This window comes from Pleurodeles waltl, chromosome 3_1, assembly GCF_031143425.1.
Source record: "Pleurodeles waltl isolate 20211129_DDA chromosome 3_1, aPleWal1.hap1.20221129, whole genome shotgun sequence".
In the NCBI taxonomy this organism is placed as follows: Eukaryota; Metazoa; Chordata; class Amphibia; order Caudata; family Salamandridae; genus Pleurodeles; species Pleurodeles waltl.
The window spans coordinates 1,935,898,542-1,935,924,913 of record NC_090440.1 but is presented as its reverse complement, the minus strand read 5'-3'; the positions used below and the strand labels follow the sequence as shown (position 1 = coordinate 1,935,924,913).

The following is a 26,372-nucleotide window of genomic DNA, read 5'->3' as shown; positions in this document are numbered from 1 at the left end:
CTGGAAATCACACATTTTCCCCATCGTTTTGTGATGGAATCTTCTGGAATCTGCAGGAATTCACAAAATTCCTACCACCCAGCATTGTCACATCTATACCTATAAAAATTCGGCCCCACTTGTCAGCCTAAAAATGTATTTTTTTTCTTCTCAAACTGACCTTTTGGACCTGCTTTGGCTTCCCCTGATTTTCTACATGTTTTTGGCTCTTCCCCGTCACAGGCACTTGGCCCACCTACCCAAGTGAGTTGTTATTTTTAGCAGGAGACTAGGGGAATGTTGGGTGGTTGGACATTTGTGCCGGTGCAGTGATCCCACACAGAAATGTGGCAAAAATGTTTTTTTTTCTTTCTTTTTTTAAAGCTAAATTTGAGGTTTGCTGAGGATTCTGGGTAAGAAAACACTGGGGGATCCACGCAAGTCACACCTCCCTGAACTCCCTTGGGTGTCTAGTTTTCAGAAATGTTTGGCTTTGGTAGGTTTCCCTGGATGGCCTCTGAGCCCAGGACCAACAACGCGGCCCCCCCTCACCCCCAAAAAACAAAGTTTTGTATTTCATAATTTTGATGTGTTCACTTAGTGTTTTGGGGCATTTCTTGTCACTGGCGCTAGGCCTACCCACACAAGTGAGGTACCATTTTTATCGGAAGACTGGGGGAACGGTGTAGCGCTCCCCTCAGATTCCAGAACTTTGCAGCATCGAAATGTGAGGAAAAATTGTTTTATTTTTTTGCCAAATTTTGAGGTTTTCTAAGGATTTTAGGTAACCGAACCTGGTGAGAGCACCTCAAGTTACCCAATCCTGGGTTCCCCTAGGTGTCTAGTTTTCATAAATGTCCAGGTTTGCTAGGTTTTTCTAGGTGCCGGCTGAGCTACAGGCCAGAATCCATAGCTAGGCACTTTGCAAAAAGCAGGTCAATTTTCTTTGGGAAAATGTGATGTGTCCACGTGTTTTGAGGCATTTCCTGCCACTGGCACTAGACCTACCCACACAAGTAAGACTTTGGGAAATGCTGGGTGGAAGGAATTCTCAGATTGCAGAACTGTCAATTTAATGTAAGGAAAACATTTTTCTTTTTTTTGCCAAATTTTGAGGTTTACAAAGTATTTTGGGTAACAGAACCTGGTCAAAGCCCCACAAGTCACCCCATCTTGGATTCTACTAGGTGTCTATTGTTGAAAAATGCACAGGCTTGGTAGGTTTGCCTAGGTGCCAGCTGAGCTAGAGGCCAAAATCCACAGCTAGGCACTCTCTAAAAAAACATGTCCGATTTCAATGTAAAAATGTGTTTTCTATAGCGGGCATTCGGCCTACCCAAACAATTGAGTTACCATTTTTATTGGGAGACTTGGGGGGGGGGGGGGGGACACAGAATAGCAAAACAAGTGTTATTGCCCCTTGTCTTTATCTACAAATGTAAGACGACGTTTAAAAAAAGACATCTACTTGAGAAATGCCCTGTTATACACGTGCTAGTATGGGGACCCAGGAATTCAGAGAGTGCAAATAACCACTGCTTCTCAACACCTTATCTTGTGCACATTTTGGAAATACAGTGGTTTTCTTGATACCTATTTTCCTGGTGGAACGACTCCTCAGCACCTGACATCGCCATCGCCATAGCCATCCCGAACGGATACAAAGTCGCTCACCGAGACCGCACCAACAGAACCGGAGGAGGCATAGCCATCGTCCACAAAGCCACCCTCGAAGTCGAAACCACCCCGGATGACTCCTTTAGCGCCGCCGAACTCCTTCACTTCCAAATCCGCACCGACCCCAACACCACGCTCAGAGGAACACTCATCTATAGACCCCCAGGACCCAGGGCACCCTTCAGCAACGCCATTGCCGACCTGGCCAGCACCCACGCACTCGCCTCCACGGACTACATCCTCCTCGGGGACCTCAACTTTCACCTCGAAAACAACAATGACACCAACTTCACCACCCTGACCGAAAACCTCGCCAACCTCTGCTTCACACAGCTCGTCAACACACCCACCCACACAGCCGGTCACACCCTTGACCCCATCTTCTCCACAAGCAACCACGTCACCTTCAATCATACCACCGAACTCTACTGGACCGACCACCACTGCATTCACTTCACCTTCAAGAAACAGACAGAACACCACCTCACCGAACAACCACCACGCCGCCGATGGGGCAAAGTCACCGAACTTCAACTAATCAACACCCTAGCCCATAAACCGCCTGTCAACGCCACCGACCCTGACATCGAGGCGCACACAACCTCAAGCTATGGATCACCGACTGCGCCGACCGCCTTGCTCCCCTCAGAAAACCCTCCAACAACCACATCAGCAAAAAAGCCACCTGGTTCACTGATGACCTCCAAACGCCACTGCCGAAAACTCAAGCAAATATGGCTACTCGAACGCACTTCAGACAACCACACGGCCCTCACGGATGCCACACACACACACACCACCAACTCATCAGGCTAGCAAAAAGATCCTCCTTCCAAACACGCCTATAAAAAATACCGCCCACGACTGCAAAGAATTTTTCAGTATCGTAAAAGAACTCTCCAACCCAAACGCCACCGTCAACGACATCACCCCCTCCCAAGAACTTTGCGACGCCCTAGCAACCGCCTTCCACCGAAAAATCACGGACATCCACGACAGCTTCAACTCCCCTCACACTCCAGATGCTCCTACCCCACCCACCACGAACTCCACCCGCTCCAACTGACTGACCTCCTGGACCAATATCAGCGACGACGAAACCCGCAAGACCATGAACTCCATCCACTCCGGATCACCATCAGACCCCTGCCCACACCACATCTTCAACAAAGCAGACACGGCCATCGCACCACACCTACGGAAATCCATCAACATCTCCTTCGAAACTGCAAGATTCCCGGACAGCTAGAAACACGCCGAAATCAACGCCTTTCTCAAGAAACCAAAGGTGGACCCCAAGGACCTGAAAAACTTCCGGCCCATCTCTCTGCTCCCGTTCCCGGCGAAGGTCATTGAGAAAATCGTCAACACTCAGCTCACTCGGTACCTCGAAGACAACAACATCCTCGACCCCTCCCAGTCCGGCTTCAGACGCAACCACTGCACCAAAACCGCCCTCCTTGCCGCCACAGACGACATCAGAAGCCACCTCGACAATGGAGAAACATCAGCCCTCATCTTCCTAGACCGATCAGCCGCCTTTGACACCGTATGTCACCACACCCTAAAATCCCACCTCCACGCAGCAGGAATCCAGGACCAGGCCCTCAAATGGACCGCATCCTTCCTCACCGGCAGAACCCAAAGAGTCCGCCTCCCCCGTACCAATCTAAAGCCTTCAACATCATCTGCGGCGTACCCCAGGGCTCATCCCTCAGCCCGACGCTGTTCAACATCTACATGGCCCCCCTCGCACAAGTGGCCCATCAGCACAACCGCAACATCATCTCCTAGGCCGACGACACCCAACTCATCCTCTCCCTCACCAAGGACCCGCACACCGCCAAAACTAACCTCCACGAGGGACTAAAAGCCATCGCCGACTGGATGAGAGACAGCCGGCTAAAACTGAATTTGGACAAACCAGAGGTCCTCATCCTTGGGCGCACCCCCTCCGCCTGGGACAACTCATGATGGCCGTCCACACAGGTTCCTCCACCAACGCCTCCCGACAGCGCACGAAACATCTGCTTCACCCTCGACTCCTCACACTCCATGTCAAAGCAGGTCAGCGCCATCTCCTCCTCCTCCTGCTACAACACCCTCCGCATGCTTCGCAGAATTTACAAATGGATCCCAACAGAAACAAGGAAAACAGTAACCCAGGCCCTCGTCAGCAACATACTCGACTACGGCAACGCCCTCCACACCGGTATCTCATCCAAACTCTTCCAACGCATCCAAAATGCCTCCGCCAGACTCATCCTCAAAATCCCTCGCCACTGCCACATCACCCCCCACCTAAGAGACCTTTACTGGCTCCCCGTCAACAAGAGGATCGCCTTCAAGCTCCTCACCCACGCACACAAGGCACTCCACAACACCGGACCGTCATACCTGAACAACAGACTCCGCTTCTACACCCCCACCCGGCATCTCCGCTAACCTCGCCTCCGTTCCCCGCATCCGACGCAAATCTTCTGGCGGCAGATCATTCTCGTACATTCGTACCTTGCCATCAAGACCTGGAACACCCTCCCGCCGGATCTACGACAGACCCAGGACCTTCTTTCCTTCAGAAAACTACTCAAGACTTGGCTCTTCGAGCAGTAGCAGCACCTTGAAACCCTCACGGGTATGTAGTGCGCTTTACAAATTAACTGATCGATTTTTTACTATTTCTGTTTCAGCAAATGAAATGCTGTATACCCTATATACAATGAAAACCCATTGCAACGTGCAGCTCCTTTATTGGCTCTGGGTACCTAGAGTTCTTGATGAACCTACAAGCCCTACATATCCCCACAACCAGAATTCGAGCAGACGGAACAGTATATTGCTTTCGAAAATCTGACATTGCAGGAAAAGTTAGAGAGTAAATGTGGAGAAAAATGGCTGTTTTTTTCCACTTCAGTTTCAATATATATATATATATATATATATATATATATATATATATATATATATATATAATATATATATATTTTTTTTTTTCAGCTGCTATTTTCTCTACGAAAACCTTCTAGAATCTACACAAATGACCAATTGCTAAATTCTGAATTTTGTCTACTTTTTAGAAACGTTTAGCTGTCCGGGATCCATTATTGGTTTCACACCCATTTCTGTCACTAACTGTAAGGAGGCTAAAAGCACAAAAATAGTAAAAATGGGGTATGTCCCAGTAAAATGCCGAAATTGTGTTGAAAAATGTGGTTTTCTGATTCAAGTCTGCCTGTTTCTGAAAGCTGGGAAGATGGTGATTTTTAGCACAGCAAACCCTTTGTTGATGCCATTTTCAGGGGAAAAACCAGCCCTTTTTTCCCCCCATTTAAAAAAAAAAAAAAAAAAAAAAAAATCTTTTTTTTTTTTTTGCTGTATTTTGGCTAATTTCTAGGTGTCCTCCAGGGGAACCCACAAACTCTGGGTACCTCTATAATCCCTAGAATGTTGGGAAAAAGACGCAAATTTAGCGTGGGTAGCTTATGTGGACAAAACGTTATGACGAGTGAAACAGAACTAAAAATCACTAGAACAAGGCAATTCTGAAACGTGGCTGATATATTTTGAACATAACGAAAAACATGACAAAACATCAGGGCTATTAAACATTCTAAGGTAAAAAATCTGCAACAAGAAGTCTATCAAATAAAGAAGTTACAAATTATCTGGTAGAGGTGCATTTTGTTGCAGATTCCTAACTGACCCACCCATCCTCCTCGCTCTGCAAACCAATTTCTAGGGACAGGCACTTCCCTTTCAGGGCCCTTGTTCTGACAAACCATGGTCCGTGTTCTTCATGGCTCCGGCTTCTGGCGTGGAAAGTCATGAAAAGAAACTTATGTCAGCGCACTGAGGAGGCACCTATATATGACCGGCACATCATATCTTGCCAGCACGACGCCAACCACGGAGTCGATCAACAACGCCACCTAACAACACGCACGGGTACTGCTTGAGACAAATCTCTGGATCCAGATTGACACCTGATGGAAATTCTAAGGTAAGGAATCTGCAGCTGGAAGGCTCTAGCAGATCCCTAAAATACCCCATGCCACCCAAAACCCAGACTCACCCTGAACCCTGAAAAATTCCCTTGCACTCAAACACCCATACCTACCCTAAAATTAGCCTTGTCACCCAAAACCCCATACCCACCCTAAACCATGAAAAAAACACTTGCTCCTCAACTCATACCCACCCTAACCCCTAAAATTGACTTTCCCATAGGTGTGTGTATATTTATAGTCACACATACACTTAATACTTACCTGCAAAACCTTTACAACGAATATGCCTTTACCATTCACTCCTTTACAACAACATTTGTGCGTGGTAAAGGCATATGCGTGGTAATGGCATGTGGTAATGTCGCATGCGTGGTTAAGCCTGTGGGGTTCAGTCTTCGTTGTAGAAGCTGGTTTCCCTAAGGCACTAACCATAATTTCTATGACAAAGTGAACCCCCTCATTTTGTTCCTTTCTAAATTAAATGTTTTAAGTTTTACCAGTTTGGCATAAGATGACTTCAGGTGTGTCACACTTTTGTCATATGTAAGACTGCTAGCACTATAGTTTTATTTTTATTTTTTTAAGAACACTCTGGCAGTAGTATATAAGGAAATCAACTGACAGCCTTCTCCTGTTGGAATGACATGCTTTACTGAGAATGTCAGACTTTATCGTATGGCTGAGAAAGTGTAAATTTAAAGAAAATTTGCTCTGATTTTAGCTTCTGGAGCACCTTTCATCACCTCTATGGGAAAATCATGAGAAAACTGTTTTCTCTCAAACATGATTCATGAAATCCCAGTAGGGTGAAATCACCTTAGAACACACCACAATTCCTAAAATTAGTGTGGCACCATCAACAAATGATTTATATTGTAATTTAAATGTATCACCCTTTCTACATTCTTCTTTTTGTGACCCTCAAAACCTGCCATTCATTATAGTGCATTTCAGTGGGTGCTATCATGTATGTTGGTCCCAAGATGGCTGTCATCACTTTCTGGCTGAAGTGCTGACAGCCAGTGATCTCACCATGAGATCAGTGCTTAGGCTCTGCCCAGATCCCAGATATACAAATTTGATTTTCCTTTTAATAGCTCAAAAACTACTGAACGGATTTACACCAAATATAAAAAAGCGTATTCTGTGCACCAAAAGTTACTTTTCTGCCACATTTGGTGTAATTCAGCCTAGCGGTTTGGGCTGTAGTCGTGTTCAAAACTCCTATGGGAATTAACATGGGATACCCACTATTTTGACCCCCTGCCCCCTTTCCTCAGCCCCCGCTTCACAGATCATTCCGAAACTTTCCATGCACAAGAATCAACGGCACACTATTTTTTTTTTAGAAAAGTTCATGAAGATTTGGCAAACAAAGCCAAAGATATATAGGCAGGTCAAAAAATGGTTTCCCTATGGAAACATATTCCTAACTATAACTACCTACTGACAATCACCAGAAGATAATATTCTAACACTTCTTTCAGACTCTTGAGAAGAGGCACTGGCTCTGGGCCTATACTCTAAGAGTAGCATTGAAGGGTATGTAAAGGAGCAGCTGGTGCTGTAACCGACTTGCCCCCTTGTGTGAGCCAGCGAGTCAGTCTCTCTCTCTTTCTCTCTCTGTCTCCATATATATATATATATATATATATTTAATTTTAATTTATTTGAAAATAAAATGGGCTGTCTTTGTGCTTGTTTCATATAAGTATATACATGCACAAAGATATAAATCTATGTATTTTTTTAATTGATTTAACAGAAAGCATACCAGGAATATGAAACCTGCAGCACATTACGTCCCTAAAATGGAAATCCTCAATTACTAGTTAAAAAAAGTTAAAACGTTGAAAACATACAAGTTTAATGTGCTGGCCGTGACGTGCTGGTTTGTTTAATATGCTGGCCCAAAATATGCAGCATCACCAGACAGAGTGGGGTAAGACCCCAGAGGCCCAGATATTCCCTTCAATTTGTTTTTCTGCTCAGCTGCCTTATCCCTTTTCATTGTAAAATATGTTTACTACAAACGGTCTTCTCCCCCGTCAGTATTTTCTGCATGAGATCTTTTCTCAATTTGGCATTTTTTCCACAGTCGACTTTTTTTAATCTGAAGATTATATTTCTACAATCCTGTCATATGGTGCCACCCTTGGAGCATGACCGAATGCATTCGCAGCATTTCGTCCTTTGTATACCCTTTATCACCTCATCCAGTGCAAACTTTCCCCGTCTTTCAAACTCCCTCACCTTCACCCAATTAAATTCAGAGACATTGAAGAAATGCACAAACGTGACCAGGCTCATAGCAGTTACGCCACTGACATAATCCTTACTTATTTTATTCTCTACCTCAACCCCGGCCACCACCCGTCATAAAACCTTCGGTCTTCCACCTCTCTTCCGGCTGTTTTACGGATCAGCTCTTGTTCTTGATCTCTATCCCGAAACCTGCACCACTCCCCTTCTTCCCTCTCTTCTCCTGCCCACCCACTTGTCTCATTGTGAGGCGGGAGAGAACACAACTACCAGGATCTTACCACTTTTGAAAGTACACAGTACGCCTGAGGTTGAAACCGATCAGGGCAAGGTGACACTCCTGACTGGGCATGAGGGCATGCACAGCTGGGCAGGCACAAAGGACGAAAGTTAAACATAGGCTCGGGAATAGTACACTCTGAAAGATGTAAGCACAAAGACAACATAACGCATACACCTACACACTCGCTGATCACTCCTGTTGGAAAGCCCACAACATATTCTGCTACCGGTCGTCCAACATTGTGAAGAGATCATTTAAAGGGCGCGCCATATCCTGTGCAAAACCCGCACAGCGTAATACTCTGGCTTTTTTGTTTTTTTGTTTTGTGCTACTAAAACTCAGTTTGGTTTAAAAAAAAAAATGCAAATAATTGTTTCTCCTTCCAGGCTTAATGAGTTGCTGCTGAATAGAGAGGAGTGATTTAAAAACTCAACTGTTTTTTTTTTTTTTTTCATTTTCAGAAAACGACAGACTCATTCCTAGTAAATGACCATTGTAAAGCAGAATTTTGACGTTCTGGATTACTACCAAGTTCTCCTTATTGGTGTACTTGAAATGAGAGTATAACCCCCCACAAGTATTTAGCTGCCAGTACAGTTGCTAAGAGTTTGAAAGAAAATCATACCGACTCTTTGGAGGTTGCTCTATTAATCAGTCTCAAAGGCTAGAGTCCAAAATGGATTCCTTGGTCGTCTGGGGGCAATTGCTGGCACTCCCTGCCATAATGTTTCTTGAACTTTGAATCATGATTTCCACCTGCCATGCCTTGCTCTGACATTACCCCACAAGCAGTTACCTTTCCTGCTCACTCTCGCTGTCCGCTAGCAAGGTGTAGACTTCCGACAACCATACCGTCACTCAGGCTGGTGAAATACTAGCGTTTTTAAAAGCCCACCTCTTTCCACATCACCTTTTTTTCATCCTTGTTCGTACTCTCTCGTGATCCCATTTCCATCTTTTCTGTTCCCTTCCCTGGCCCCCCTCATCACTTGTGGTATGACTTTAGTTACATGAAGTACAAAACAAATTACGTAACATTTGATAAAAACTATTTCCTCTACGTACAGAACGAAAGCTGGGGTTCACTTCACAGTGCTGAAAATAATGACTTGAAGTGAGTAGCTTCTACAGTTGGAGCTACATTGTATTAAATTAGTTCCTTCTAGAGGCGAGAATGAAGCCAAACCATATACAAAACTGGGTCCCATACATTCTAGTGTACATAACTGGTTGAGCTGTACTGATTGACAGATTAAAGAGTATACCACTGTTGATTAGAGCACAATACAAATTTAGGTAATGACGTTTAGTAGCATAGGTGGAGTTGGAAGGCATTTAGTTAAAAAAATTAAAGATAAAACACGTGGGAGCAGCGAACATTCTCACTTTTAACACCCCATACGTCCTCTGAATAATTAGGTGGTGCAAATTGTGGTGGTGTTCTTGCGCATTGAAATCCCACCTACCCTTTACCAGTAGTGTGATGTTACGGTTTTTGATGAAAAAAAAAATATCGAGCCATTTGGATCCCGAATTAGTTTCTCACTGATGTTTTAACATATAGTTGGTGCAGAGAGAGAGATGTGAACCTTTCCTGAAAGCAGTGCCAGTATCTCTGCATCCATTCTATTTTAAACCACCAATTTATTCCTGGTCCTTAAGTCTTCGGAGGAGCATTTCCAGATTTTTGGAACATTTAGCTTGCTTCTTAAATCTGCTGTAATGTTCTTCAGCTTTTGGTCTGCTGGTTAATACAGGACATTGTTTTGTACTGAATCATTGCTTATGCATACCTATGCATCTAAACATATTTTGGGTTAGTGATTGAAAATTATTCTCTGTTAAAATTGGTTGATTTGTTGCTCAAATCTTGTACATGATTGTAGTCTTTATGAACTCACGTGTCTGCTAACTCTGCTTGTGACTAACCATGGACTCTCTTCTACAGTGCTAGAAGTGCCTGCCCAATGGTGTGTTAGTGCCCGCCTGCCATGCTGGCCTGTCTATCAGGACCAGGTGACCTCTCCTTACAGCTGCTCTCCCACACGCAGATGAACACTGGACTTCAGAAATGTAAGTGAATTATTTGTCTTGGGCATCTCTTGCCCTCTTGTATGTTTTTCCATATTTATTCCTCCTGCAGGAAAGATTCAAAGTCAAATATCTTGCAGTTTGCAAAGAGGACAAGCAATAATAGCAATACTAATTTAAGGATGTCTCTTTTCCTTTCAGTTCAGTGCATCCTCAGCCGAGGATGGGTACGGCATGCTTTTAACCTGCTCCTTTTGGCTGAGCAAATGTACCATTAGAGCACATTCCCAGACATGTTTTTAGAGGTGTGTCATTCCCTACTAGAGCCAAAAATTTAGCAAACGCTTGTCCAGCCCCCTCCTGTTTGCAACTCCTATGGCAGTTGCAGAGTCTTGGGATGGGATTGGAAATTGTGGCTTAAAGCTTTAAATAATGTCATGAGATTCATCCAGCACTAATGTCATGAGATTCATTCAGTTTTTCTGTGATATGTCACCTATCCGGGGATGCTCTTTTCATCATCTTGGAATTTCTTGTCTTCTACTTGTCTTACTATTGAAATGATGAAGCGACAACAATGTTGGCAAGCGGGTGCCGGGGATTAAAATCTCAAATGACAGTATCCCCAGCTCGCTTTACATGCTCTTGAGTTCTTTGCCTTCTCCTCACCAACATTATAGCTTGAGCTTCTTGCCAACATTATAACAGAAGGTTACAAATAAGGGAGAGGGATGGGGGGTGAAAGAGAAAGTTTAGCAGGGTTTTGAAAAGACAATATAACACCATACATATATGAGATAATAAAATGTAGAAATTACAACACATCTCTTTTACCAAAAATAAAGCTGATACGGTAGAAAAAAATGCAAGATCTTTGCATATTGATGCATGATGTATTAGAAATTTACTCCTAAGAGAGGATGCATAAGGTCTATTACATTATGTAGTCTTTTTGCCATGCAGGTGGCATACATTTCCTAAAACCAAGTCTATTGGAAGTTGTCACACATTCTTTCTTGTCTGGAGTAACAGACCCGTATCAACTTTGCAGGGCAAGGAACCAGTCTATTCATGCTCCACATGTGATGATCCTCTAAAATCACCACGTTACATGTGAGCTCTTTTATTCAAAGGTCTATAGTATTGATCAAACCTGTTTTGATTGTTGTTTGCTTTCTTGACCAAAATCCATTGAATTTCTTTCCAAGTCCATTTGTCATCATATAACCTTTTGTACCGATTTTGATGGCGGGAAACCTTCTGTGCCATTTAATTTGGGCCTTTCTCACATCTTCTCTCACCAAATAACCATTTAGGACCTAATTTGGAACTAGGTTTCCTATCCCTTAGCAGTTCAAACTGAAAGAATCTGGTGACCCTGTTGGGGGTGATGTGATATGACCACAACATTTCCTTGACTGACAGGGCAAAAGGGGTACGTGTGGCCAATCTTAATTGCATAGACTCCTTTAACATTCTCTTAGCCCTTTCTTCTAAACCATTGGATTTCAAACAGTACAAAGGGGTTTTTACGTGCTGACTGGACAGTCCTGGCTTGAAGTTTTTCACCTCTTCAGAGCCGAATTGAACTGTATTATCAGTGATGATGACACTAAAGATGCCTTCAGTAGCAAAAGAATCTGACAAAAATTCTGTCAATAGGCTGGTGTTGACTTGGTTGGCAAACCTAATGGATATCAAGTGTGAGTGATAAGCAGTGATGGTTATTATATATTTATCTTGGACTTCCAAGACTTTGAGGGGACTCACGATGACAAGGCCCAACTTATCCCAGGGACTTGTTTTGATTTATCACTAATGCTGCATGCATAAGTCGCCAACTTTTTCCTCGAGCCATGAGTCCATGTAAGGGAACCAGTATTCTGTTCTGACCCTGCTCTTTGTCAAGCTTCTTCTTAAGTGTCCCTCCTGGGCTAGATTGATAATGTGCTCTGTAAATTCAGAAGGTGGAACCAGTTTGCCAGATTTGAAAACTATGTTATCAATTATGGATAGCTTGTGTCACACATCTCAATAACAATGAAAATCTCTGGTCACATCACCACATTTGTCTGGCCAACTCTTTACAGTATTCTCCTTAAAAGAGGCCAAGATACTGTCCTTAGCCATAGCATTCACCCATTCAGTTTCAATCAAAGCTGGCACGGTTACTGACATAATAGGCAATTCCTGTTCCTCACTACCACTGTTCAGATGCGCGTGTGTTCAAGAAAGGAAATCTACAGCTTTTTTCCCCTCCGCAAACATACACCATCTTGTAACCTTGTAGCCCAAACACCCATTTGGCAAATCTAGGTGTGGTATTCTTAATCTCTTGTGAAATCAACAGTTAGTGATCTGTTCTCAGATCAAAAGATAATCCCATGGGTAGAATTTGGAATGATTGCACGGTAACAGGCCAAGACGTTTATTTCCACTGTTGAATAGTTTACCTCACGACTTCTAAGAGTTCTGGATGCAAATGCTATAATTCTTTCAGCCCCTCACTGAACTGGGGCGAGGTAGCTCCCAGGCCCCTGTTACTGGCACCAGTAGTATTACCTTCTTTCTGGTGTTGCATATACCTGTTCTGGCTGCACTGACTATAGCTTTGTTTATTCTCTCAAATAATTGACTGTTCTGCTCACCATTCTAAAGTAGGATTCTCATGGGTTGTGCAACGTCTGCAAAGTTTTTCTCAAACCTTGCCATGTATTCTGCTAAACTCAAAAAGTATTTGACCTTTCCCTTGTTGGAAGGGGTGTTTTTGACAGTATCTACTAGGCTTATCTTGGATTTAATATCTGCACTGGAGATGGTATGCCCCAAATAATAAACCAAGGTAAATCCAGTTTTGCTTTACACTTTCTTTCTTGTGAGGCCCGCATCATGTAGTTTGCTCAGCACAATACACACATTATCATGCTCCTATTCTGTGGACCCATAAATTAGAATGTCGTCTTGAAAACACGTGGCCTTAATAATGCCTTGCATATGCTGTATTTGATATGTACCAAATGGTGTGGTGAATACAATTAACAGTTGGGAGTTGGGGTGTAGCACAACTTGATAAGCAGAGGAGAGGATGAGTACACTGAAATATTTAACATCACAAATGAGGTTTAACACTTAGTTAATTCTTGGACGGGGATAAAGGTTCACCCAGATGTTGGCGTTCAAACCTTTCAAATCGGTGCACAAGTATACCTCATTGCCCCCACTCTTGGGAGCAAGGGTAGTTGGGGCCAACCATTCTGAACTTTCAATCATCTCTCACTATTTTCCTTTACTGCCTTGTCCAATTCTTAATTCAGCAACCCCCTCACAAGTAATGGAACATATCTGTTTTTGGTTACTAGGGTTACTGCATTAGTTTTCAACTTAATTTTATGTACTGCACCCCTCAATAGGCCTAGGTTTTCTGAAAACACTTTTGGGAATTTGTCAAATACTCCAGATCCCTCTATTGGCCGGTCCACGATGTAACACATGTTCATTGTTATTGTACCTAGATCTTTTTAGTGTTCCCTTCCCAGAATATTGTATCCTTTCACAGTGATGTATATCTCGCCAACGGTGTGTCTATCTTTAAATGTGATGTGCATTTTTGCCATACCCACCACAGGAATGTGATCATTATTGTACCCTCCCGACATGATATATGGAGTCTTTAAAAAAAAAAAAGAAAAAAAAAAAAAATCTTAATCTCCCATTTTTTTTCTTGAAAAGTCTTTCTGTTAATGAGGGCGAACGGAGAACAAGAACGTCAAAAACTGTTAACTCCTTCTAATATGGTGTCACACATGAGGTATGACATCTTGCTTTCAGATCCCATACTGACTTGGAAAATAAGTTGTTCTCATCATCATGGTGTTTTCCTTCCTCTGCATTGTTTTTAACCTGTGTACTTTACTTCCCACTTCCTTACGTACTTTTGAGAAGTTACCTCTCCTGTTACATTACCTGCATAGAGCACCTCTAGCAGGATAACTGTTTGCTAGATGATTGTCATTTTAAGTAGTCTACCAATGTAGTGAAACATTTGCGTTTGTTAGCTTTCTTTACTATAGGTTATGAAGACTGGGTTTGTTTTAACCTTCTATACATTTTCTGCATTATTTAATTTCTTAACTTCACTATTCATTCTGTGTGTGTTCTCTGGCTCTTTTATTTGTTTCACACAAATTGCTGCATGTTTGATACTTTTGGCATTGTTGACTGCTTTGGAAAGGGAAGGGTTCAGGGATAATAATTTTTCTTGTATCTTGGGATTGTTGGTACATTTTACCAATGCGTCCCATTTCAGTGAATCAGTGAGTGAACCAAATTTACACGCAGCAGAGAGCCCATTTAACCCCGCAGTCACCACTTTCTCACTGTTTCCTTGTGCTCTATTATTAATTTGTGCCTCTCTTCCACTTCGTTAGGAGACTACTCAAAATGACTTTCAGACTCAAAATTGGATTGAAACATCTTAATCTTCCTCCCACTGGTCGTATCAGAATCAAGACCAGCTATATGTTCATATATTTTTCTATCTTGAACTCCCAAGTTGTGCAGCAATATGTGGTGTTGCACACAGACAAGAATTTCTCTCCCCCCTACGGCTAATAAATTTGAACTGAAAATCTTTATCCACCTGTGCCATGGTAAATTTGGCTCCCCACTTTCATAAAAAAAATTGGTGGGGCTGGTTCATGCCAGCTCCTGCCATGATTAAAATACACCAACGACAGGGATTCCAATGATGAGCAAAAGTGAGCGAATAAGGTATAGTCTTATGATAAACAGTCTTAGATTGCAAAAAAAAAAAGTTTTCCCAAATTGCCTCTTAAGATTATAAATATACAATTTAAATAATGTAAAGTCACAAGTGAGATTTTACACTTAATATAGAATTCTTGTAGAAAGTATGTTCGTGCATGGGCACGCTCTGTTCTTGGGCAGGAAGTCACCTTGGGTAAGAGTGCATGACGAGTCCCCACGAAGAAGCATAGATAAATACGCTAGTATGCGGCAAAGATCCATCCAATTGAATTCAGATCACCAAGAAGTGTGTACTGACCAGAGGCATGGACACTCCAACGATGTGCTCGGCAAAACTATCCGTTAGATAGATTCTTTATTGACACATCAACTTGTCGGGATCAGCCTCCGTTGTGAGGAACTCCAAACTGACAGGGACGTGAGAGAGACGGGAACTTCTTGCAATAAGGGTGGAGTCCTCTGGCAGCAGATCTGTCAGAGTGACACGACCCCACCTGAGACAGGATAAAAGCTTGATGCAGCTACATCCTTTGGCAGCTAATCTTCCTCTCTCTGAAATAGTAACTCCACCCCACTGGAGGCAGGGTAAAGGCTCAATGCGGCTATGTCGAATAATATGAAAGCTCTGTCCCCGATCAGCCACACACACTACCACAGAAGTCTCCATGTGAGGGACAACCAGCAGTCCGCAGGCAGTCTGTCCTCTTGTGCGAGTGTCAATGGGGCAGCAGTGACCGGGCAGCAATGCTAGATGACAACCAGCAGGAGAACCATCCTCTGGGCAAAAAGGATGCCACAGCTTGCCCCAAGAGTGCCTCAACATTTGTCACACAGTTCATCACAATATCAAGCAGCAACTAGTGGCAATATAACACTATATAGATATGTGAGATAAAATATAGAAAGTTCGATGGCATATGTTGCTGCAGATACACATGTTTGGCACAGTCCGCTGCCTGGTGTTGGGCTCGGAGTATTACAAGTTGTTTTTCTTCGAAGAAGTCTTTTTGGTCACGGGACCGAAGGACTCCTCCCTCTTTGGCTCCATTGCGCATGGGCGTCGACTCCATCTTAGATTGTTTTTTTCCGCTGTCGGGTTCGGACGTATTCCTTTTCGCTCCGTGTTTCGGTTCGGAAAGTTAGTCAGAATCTCGGAAGAAAGCGTCGGTATTGTTCCGTTCGGTATCGGGATAGTTAGGTACATCGACACCGATCATCGGAAGACTTTGGGGCAGTTTCGATCCCCCATCGGGGCCTGGTCGGCCCGACCGCGTGCGACATCGAAGCCGATGGAACGGACCCCGTTTCGTTTCTGCCCAAAATGTCACAGTAAGTATCCTTATACAGATCAGCACTTGGTCTGTAACTTGTGCTTGTCCCCCGAGCACAAGGAGGATACCTGTGAAGCCTGTCGAGCCTTCCGGTCCAGAAAAACACTCCGGGACCGAAGAGCCAGGCGTCACCAAATGGCGTCCACGTCGACAAAACAACGTTTCGACGACGAAGAGGAAACATTCTCGGTTCCGGAATCAGAATCCGGAGACTCCGACGTCGAACAACAGCAACAAACTGTGAGTAAGACGTCGAAAAGTAAATCCATCGACAAACCAAAAGCCCAGGGGACGCCACTGCCAACAGGCCATGGCTCGACCCATAAATCAGGCGACCCGTCGAAGGGGCCGAAAAAGGGCACGCCCATAGCGAAGACACCCGACTCCGGTCGAGGGACCGCCATGGAGCAACCTCGGAGCCGAGAAAGCGGCTCCGAGAGACAAAAACAAGATACCGGCACCGAAAGACATCGGCACCGAGAATCCGTGCAGAAAGGAACAAAAATACTGTCGGTGCCGAAACCGAAAAAACATTCTCTCTCGGCGCCGAAAAATACCACACCTTCATCCTACTCAGAGGAACAAGGACTAAGTGGTCAAATGCACAAATTTGGACAAGAGCTCCAAAGTGTAGAATCGGACTACACACAAAAGAGACTGTGCATCCAGCAAGATACAGGGAAGATATCAACCCTTCCCCCAATCATGAGGAAAAGAAAGATCGGACTTCCAAAGGATGACACACAACCACAAGCCAAAGTGGTTAAAAAAGTCACGCCTCCGCCCTCTCCTCCACAGGCATCGCCGGCACAAACACCGCCACAAATGCACTCACCAGCGCAAACTACCATAAGTCATGACGATCAGGATCAAGACGCTTGGGACCTGTATGACACCCCAGTGCCGGACAATGATCCCGAGTCATACCCCACAAAGCCGTCACCGCCAGAGGACAGTACCTCATACTCGCAACTGGTGGCTAGGGCTGCAGACTTCCACAATGTCCAACTGCATTCCGATCCTATAGAGGATGATTTCTTATTTAACACCCTCTCGGCTACACATAGCCAATATCAATGTCTCCCAATGCTACCAGGGATGTTACGGCACGCAAAACAAATTTTTGAGGAGCCCGTAAAATCAAGAGCCATCACCCCAAGGGTGGATAAGAAATACAAACCACCACCCACAGACCCAGTGTTTATTACTTCACAGTTACCACCCGACTCTGTGGTAGTAGGGGCAGCTCGCAAAAGAGCAAATTCACATACATCTGGCGACGCCCCACCTCCGGACAAAGAAAGCAGAAAATTTGACGCGGCAGGGAAAAGAGTGGCGTCACAGGCAGCCAACCAGTGGCGCATCGCAAATTCACAAGCGCTGCTGGCCAGATATGACCGCGCACACTGGGACGAGATGCAACTTCTCGTAGACCATCTTCCCCAGGAATACCAAAAAAGGGCGCAGCAAATAGTGGAAGAGGGACAAACGATCTCAAACAATCAAATCCGCTCTTCACTAGACGCAGCCGATACTGCAGCAAGAACAGTCAACACTGCTGTCACCATAAGGAGACACGCTTGGCTACGCACTTCAGGCTTCAAACCTGAAATCCAGCAGGCTGTCCTTAATATGCCCTTCAACGAGAAACAACTGTTTGGCTCGGAAGTGGATACAGCCATTGAAAAACTTAAAAAGGACACAGACACGGCCAAAGCCATGGGCGCACTCTACTCCCCGCAGAGCAGAGGCACTTTCAGAAAAACTCCATTTAGAGGGGGGTTTCGTGGCCAACCCACAGACACCACCAGCCAACAATCAAGAACCACACCATATCAGGGTTCCTTCCAAAGGGGTGGTTTCAGGGGATATCGGGGGGGTCAATTCCCAAGGAGTAGGGGAAGATTCCAGACTCCAAAAACACCTCCACCTAAACAGTGACTTTCAAGTCACGCAACCCCTTCACTCAACACCAGTGGGGGGAAGACTAAGCCAATTCTACCAAGCTTGGCAACAGATTACAACAGACAATTGGGTATTAGCAATAATCCAACATGGCTATTGCATAGAATTCCACAACTTCCCACCAAACATCCCCCCCAAAACACGCAAAATGTCACAACATCATTTAGAACTTTTAGGACTAGAAGTTCAAGCACTACTGCAAAAGGATGCAATAGAATTAGTACCAGTACAACAAAAAAACACAGGAGTTTACTCCCTGTACTTTCTAATTCCAAAAAGAGACGAAACATTAAGACCAATATTAGATCTCAGGACACTAAATACCTACATCATATCGGACCATTTTCACATGGTCACACTACAAGACATCATTCCACTGCTCAAAAAGCAAGATTACATGACCACATTAGACCTAAAGGATGCGTACTTTCATATACCAATACACCCTTCTCACAGAAAGTACCTACGGTTCGTATTCAAAGGAATACATTACCAGTTCAAGGTGTTGCCATTCGGAATAACAACTGCACCAAGAGTGTTCACAAAATGTCTAGCAGTAGTAGCAGCACACATCAGGAGACAACAGATACATGTGTTCCCTTACCTAGACGACTGGCTAATCAAAACCAACACAGTAAAAAAATGCGCAAACGACACCACCTTTGTCATACAAACCCTTCACAAACTGGGGTTTTCCATCAACTACACAAAATCACACCTAGAACCGTGTCAAACACAACAATATCTAGGAGCAACCATCAACACATCAAAAGGAATTGCCACTCCAAGTCCACAAAGAGTGCAAGCATTCCACAAGCTAATAAGTGCTATGTTTCCAAACCAAAAAATACAAGCAAAACTTGTGCTAAAACTTCTAGGCATGATGTCATCATGCATAGCCATTGTCCCAAACGCAAGACTACACATGCGACCCTTACAACAGTGTCTAGCATCACAATGGTCACAGGCACAGGGTCAACTTCAAAATCTGGTGTTGGTAGACCGCCAAACATACCTCTCGCTTCTATGGTGGAACAGCAAAAATTTAAACAAAGGGCGGACATTTCAGGACCCAGTGCCTCAATACGTTATAACAACAGATGCTTCCATGACAGGGTGGGGAGCACACCTCAATCACCACAGCATTCAAGGACAATGGGATATACACGAAACAAAACTTCATATCAATTACCTAGAACTGTTGGCAGTATTTCTAGCGTTAAAAGCCTTCCAACCCATAATAACACACAAATACATTCTTGTCAAAACAGACAACATGACAACAATGTATTATCTAAACAAACAAGGAGGAACACACTCAACACAATTGTGCCTCCTAACACAAAAAATTTGGCAGTGGGCGATTCACAACAACATTCGCCTAATAGCACAATTTATTCCAGGAATACAAAACCAACTAGCAGACAACCTTTCGCGAGACCACCAACAGGTCCACGAATGGGAAATTCACCCCCAAGTTCTGAACAAGTACTTTCAAATTTGGGGAACACCCCAGATAGATTTGTTCGCAACAAGAGAAAACTCAAAATGCCAAAACTTCGCATCCAGGTACCCACACCGCGAATCACAAGGCAATGCTCTATGGATGAATTGGTCAGGGATATTTGCGTACGCTTTTCCCCCTCTCCCTCTCCTTCCATATCTAGTAAACAAGTTGAGTCAAAACCAACTCAAACTCATACTGATAGCACCCACATGGGCAAGACAACCTTGGTATACAACTCTACTAGACCTTTCACTAGTACCGCATGTCAAACTACCCAACAGGCCAGATCTGTTAACACAACACAAACAACAGATCAGACATCCAAACCCAGCATCATTGAATCTGGCAATTTGGCTCCTGAAATCCTAGAATTTGGACACTTGGACCTCACACAAGAATGCATGGAGGTCATAAAACAAGCTAGAAAACCTTCCACTAGACACTGCTATGCATCTAAGTGGAAAAGATTTGTTTACTACTGCCATGCCAATCAAATACAACCAGTACATGCCTCTACTAAAGACATAGTAGGATACTTACTACATTTGCAAAAAGCGAATCTCGCTTTTTCATCTATAAAAATACACCTCGCAGCTATATCTGCTTACCTACAAACTACTCATTCATCGTCTCTATTTAGAATACCAGTTATTAAAGCATTCATGGAAGGGCTAAAAAGAATTATACCACCAAGAACACCACCAGTTCCTTCATGGAACCTTAACATCGTCTTAACAAGACTCATGGGTCCCCCTTTCGAACCCATGCATTCCTGTGAAATGCAATATCTAACCTGGAAGGTCGCATTTCTCATTGCAATCACATCCCTCAGAAGAGTAAGTGAAATACAGGCATTTACCATACAAGAACCATTTATTCAAATACACAACAATAAAATAGTTCTAAGAACAAATCCTAAATTTCTGCCAAAAGTAATCTCACCATTCCATTTAAATCAAACAGTAGAATTGCCAGTGTTCTTCCCACAACCAAATTCTGTGGCTGAAAGGGCACTACATACATTGGACATCAAAAGAGCACTAATGTATTACATCGACAGAACAAAGCTAATCAGGAAAACAAAACAACTGTTCATAGCTTTTCAAAAACCACACATAGGAAATCCAATCTCTAAACAAGGCATTGCTAGATGGATAGTCAGGTGCATTCAAACATGCTATCTTAAAGCCAAAAGAGAATTGCCTATTACACCAAAGGCACACTCAACCAGAAAGAAAGGTGCTACAATGGCCTTTCTAGGAAACATTCCTATGAGCGAAATATGTAAGGCTGCAACCTGGTCTACGCCTCATACGTTTACTAAACACTACTGTGTAGACGTACTAAATGCACAACAAGCTACAGTGGGCCAAGCTGTACTAAGAACATTATTCCAAACTACTTCAACTCCTACAGGCTAAACCACCGCTTTTAGGGGAGGTAACTGCTTTACAGTCTATGCCAAACATGTGTATCTGCAGCAACATATGCCATCGAACTGAAAATGTCACTTACCCAGTGTACATCTGTTCGTGGCATTAGTCGCTGCAGATTCACATGTACCCTCCCACCTCCCCGGGAAGCCTGTAGCCGTTTAGAAGTAGATCATAAACCTTAAACATCTGAACATTTGTAAATAATTTTTAGAAACTCTTATCATACATACATATTCACTCCATTGCATGGGCACTATTTATACCAAACAACTCCATCCTCACCCTCTGCGGGGAAAACAATCTAAGATGGAGTCGACGCCCATGCGCAATGGAGCCAAAGAGGGAGGAGTCCTTCGGTCCCGTGACCAAAAAGACTTCTTCGAAGAAAAACAACTTGTAATACTCCGAGCCCAACACCAGGCAGCGGACTGTGCCAAACATGTGAATCTGCAGCGACTAATGCCACGAACAGATGTACACTGGGTAAGTGACATTTTCATTACAGCACTTACCCTTCAGTTTCTTCGTTCTTATTATGATCCATGGTTCGGTTGTTTTTTTGTGTAAGTTTTTAATTTGATTTGTAGTCCAACCTTTTGCCACTCATCTCTTAAAGTACTGCAGAATTTGTGGCTTCGCTAGCTGGGGATTTGGCACCAGGTTAGTGATTGCAATCAGTGTTTACAGGTAAGTGGACACTCATTAAAGAATCCCTTTGCCAAACTAACAACTCCCCCTCCCCCAGCTATCTAGTACCTGTTGAGGAATATTGCAAGGATTTCACTGGACAGAGATTGCCTCACACTGGTGGGCTCTAGATATAGCTGCCTTACCACCCGTCAGACACAAACTTACCCCAGAACACCATCATCTGCTCCAAGAGGCGAAGCATGCACTACTCTGCAAAGAGGCAATGAAGCCTGTGTTGCCACAGCACATTGCAAAGGGGTATACTTCATTATTCCCAAAAAGGATGGGACCCTAAGGCCCATCCTGTACCTCCGGCCCCTCAGAAGTACAAAGTACATCCTTTCAGTCCACTTCCACATGGTGCCCCTAAGGATGTCTTTCCTGTGCTACAGCAAGGTGACTTCCTGACCGTTCTCAACCTAAAGGATCCCTGCTACACATCCCCATCTATCCTGCATATCGACAGCCCGCATTATCAGTTCAAAGTGCTGCTCATCTGAGTAACCACAGTTCCCAGGGTGTTTACAAATTGTCTTACAGTGGTAGCTGCTCACCTCAGAAAGAGTGGTGGCCACATCTTCCCTTAAATGGATAAAAGGCTGATCAAGAACGCAAAGCAACTGCAATGTCTAGAACACACCCAAGTCACCATACAACTCTTCCACAGCCTATGCACCATCAGTGCCACCAGCCTTTGCAAGTGCAGTCCTTCCCTGTCACATACTCTATTGTTGCGTAGGCAAAGCATAGCCCAACAAGGGTAGAAGCGTTTGAGATGCTGCTTTTGCTTTTTCTGTCAGATTGCCAGTCAACAGTCAAAAAGGTCATTTGACTTCTAGGCATGATTGTTCTTGCATTGCTGTAGTTCCAAATGCCAGGTATGCATCCATTGAAGAAGTGCCTAGCAGCACAATAGTCTCAAGCGGAGGGTCCATGGGAGGATCTAGTATTGACATAGGTCAGTCCTCATCACTCTCTACGGTGGTGGAATGCAACCAACCTGTTTCAGGGATGGCTTTTTTGGTGTCCGTGCCGCAAATCACCATCACAACGGACGCATCACTCACCAGTTGAGCGCATCGTCAAGAGTTAACAGTACAAGGGCTCGTCTATCCTGGTCTACCCTCACAAGGCTGATTTCCACAGGAGGCTTTGAAGCACAGGATATGAAGCTTTACTGTCTATATGCGCAGGCGCTCTATGCCTTTCATTGGTATAAACCCACCCCATATCTACCTCACATAGCAATTAAACAGAGATATATGGCTCCTATACATCTCTCTTACTACTTGGGTTTAATGCTGAAGTGTTATGTGTACATCAATGGCATGGTGTAACCTTGCCAGAAAATTAGGCAAACCACTGCTTTATTACCCATTTATTACTGTTCTATCAACCGGCCTTCCAGTTACACACAAAGCAACTTGCAGACAAATATTACAAAAATGTGGGGCCACTACATGGGAAGTACGTTACTGGGAAGGTACCTTTTATCACCTGGGAAGCGTAATTTGAGGGGAAAGAACCAACCCCCTTAAATTTTAATAAGCATACAACATAATGTCAATGCAGCTTATGACGATTTCCCACAGGAATCCCCCCCCCCCCATCTTAGACACTCTGCATACACTAGCAGTTGTTGACTCTAGCCAAGGGTGTTTGATAGTGGGTGATTCACCAGGGAAACCATCTAATGAGTGGAGTGGACACCAGCTTTGCATGTTGGAGTCAGTACCCACTTCCTGCAAGATCCATCTCACCCAGGGTGTAATAGTGGGAGACAATGCTGCTGTATGCAGATTTCTAAGAGGGATAAGGAGTTGCAGCTCATCCGGGGGCCAAAACTCCTCTATCATTTCCCCATAGGCCTCAGCAACGTGCAGCAACAAGTCCACCAGTGGTAACTCCACCCCTAAATACTCATACCATATTTCCAACATTACGGGTTCCCCCAAATAGACCTCTTCGCCACTGCAGAAAACTCAACCAAATATTCCCCTTGTTCTCACAGACTCTCTCCAGAACACACTGTTCTACTAAAACAAGAGGTACAATCTCTGTTACTAAAAGGGGCAATAGAAGTGGTTCCCATCTCACAGCAAGGGACAGGGGTATATTCTCTATACTTCCTTATTCCAAAAAAGGATGGTTCTCTCAGACCCATTCTAGATCTCAGACCTCTAAATCTATATATCCTGTCAGAACATTTTTACATGGTCACTATGAAGAATGTCATTCCTCGGCTACAAAAAACACGATTACATGACCGCGTTAGATCTGAAGGATGCCTACTTCCATATTCTCATACATCCAGCTCGCCGCAAGTACTTAAGGTTTGTAATATCCGGCAACCACTACCAATTCAAAGTACTACCCTGCTGGATAACAACAGCTCCAAGGGTTTTTACAAAATGTCTAGCTGTAGTAGTAGCAGCTTTCCTCAGAAGACAACGCATACATGTCTTCCCTTATCTAGACAATTGATTAATAAAATCCAGCACTATTCTACAGTGTCAGCAACACACACAATAGATACCCTACACACATTGGGGTTCACAATCAGTTACCAGAAATCTCATCCTCAACCAGCACAGATTCAACCTTATCTAGGTGCAATTCTCAATACTCAAACAACATTAGCCTACCCAAAACCACAGAGGATACAGGCTTTGCAATACCTCATATCACAAATCCAGGTCAATCAGACTTGCACAGTAAGATTTATCATGAAACTATTGGGAATGATGGCATCATGTATAGCAATAGTACTGCATGCAAGACTAAACATGAGACCACTGCAACAGTGTCTCACAACAATGGTCACAGGGTCAGTTATAGGATCTAGTGTTGTTAGACCGCCAAACTTACAAATCTCTACAATGGTGGAATCACAACTTAACAAAAGGGCAGTCCTTTTAAGACCCATTGCCACAGACAATAATCACAACAGATGCGTCAATTACAGGTGAGGGAGCTCATCCCAACAACCTAACCATACAAGGGGAATGGGACTCAACACAACCAACTTACCACATAAACCACTTGGAATTATTAACTGTGTTCTTAGCCATCAAAGCATTCCAACCTCAGATCATACACAAGACAGTCTTAATAAGAACAGACAACATGACAACGATGTAATATCTGAAAAAACAAGGGGGGACACATTCATCCCAACTGTCCCTTCTAGCTCAAACAATAAGGAAATGGGCAATTCACAAACAGATTCACTTACTAACGGAATACATCCTAGGGATACACAACCAGCTAGTAGACCTATTAAGCAGGACGCAGCAACAAATATAGCAACACAAAAGGATGATGGACGGAGTGCTGAACAATGCAAACACTCCCCCCCAGTCACAGATCTGGGTTTAATCCATCATTCTTTTGCTCACCATGCCAGTTTGGACCCAGCCATATGCAAATCAGTCTTGACCTTGTTCCTCATGGTAACAGTCCAGCCAGAACTGCCAGGCCATGTCCTCACTGGACCGGAAACACGCACCCTGGGACCGGTTTCAGGGTTTCACCCTTCAAAGGCAACTATTAATAACTCCAAAAGCAAATTCCACTAGGAAAAAGGGTGCCTCTATGGCATTCTTAGGAAATATATCAATGGCAGATATATGCAGTGGGAAGGGTATGCCCAGACGTGGGTCCTTTGCTCACTGTGCGACTGCATACAAGCTAGCCTGGCTGATGAAGGGTGATACCGTGAAACCGGTCCCAGGATGCTTTTTCCAAGTCCAGGGAGGACCTGGCTTGGCAGTTCGGGCTGGACTGTTCCCATGAGGAACAGGGTCAAGACGGATTTTCATATGGCTGGGTCCAAACTGGGGTGGCATGGTGAGCAAAAGAACAATGGTTTAATCCCAGATCTGTGACTGGGGGTGGGTGTTTGCATTGTTCAGCACTCCGTCCATCATCCTTTTGTGTTGCCGCAGCAACAAATACACAAGTGGGAGATTCACCCACAGGTACTTCAATAGTACTCCCAATTGTGGGGAACACAAGACATAGATCTTTTCGCAACAAGCGAAAACGCAAAATGCCAAAAAGTTGGCATCCATACCCTCAGTCCAAGGGCAATACTCTATGGATCAACTGGTTAGGGATATTTGCTTACGCCTTTCCCCCTCTCCCGTTAATTCCATTTCTGGTCAACAAAATGTGTCACAACTCTCTCACCATGATAATCATAGCTCCCACATGGGCACGCCAACATTGGTACACATCACTCCTAGATGTGTCAGTAGTGCCCTGGCACAAACTTCCAAACACACCAGATCTGTTAACTCAGAACAAAGGTCAAATCAGGCATCCCAATCCCAGTGTACTCAACTTAGCGATTTGGCTCCTGAAGTCATAGAGTTTGGATATTTACAGCTTCCATTAGAATGTATGAACATTCTAAAACAAGCATGTAAACCAACA

At 44.0% G+C, this 26,372-nt stretch overlaps 1 protein-coding gene across 2 annotated transcripts in view; it reads left to right on the top strand.

Annotated features, from left to right (window-relative positions):
• FAM222B (family with sequence similarity 222 member B) overlaps window positions 1-26,372 on the top strand; it is a 193,964-nt gene that overhangs the window by 95,861 nt on the left and 71,731 nt on the right. For both annotated transcript variants that reach the window (XM_069226207.1, XM_069226206.1), the window contains one exon: window positions 10,157-10,281. In XM_069226207.1, the coding sequence (XP_069082308.1) occupies window positions 10,200-10,281 (82 nt within the window). In that variant the 5' untranslated portion in view covers window positions 10,157-10,199. The remainder of the gene's footprint in view (window positions 1-10,156; window positions 10,282-26,372) is intronic.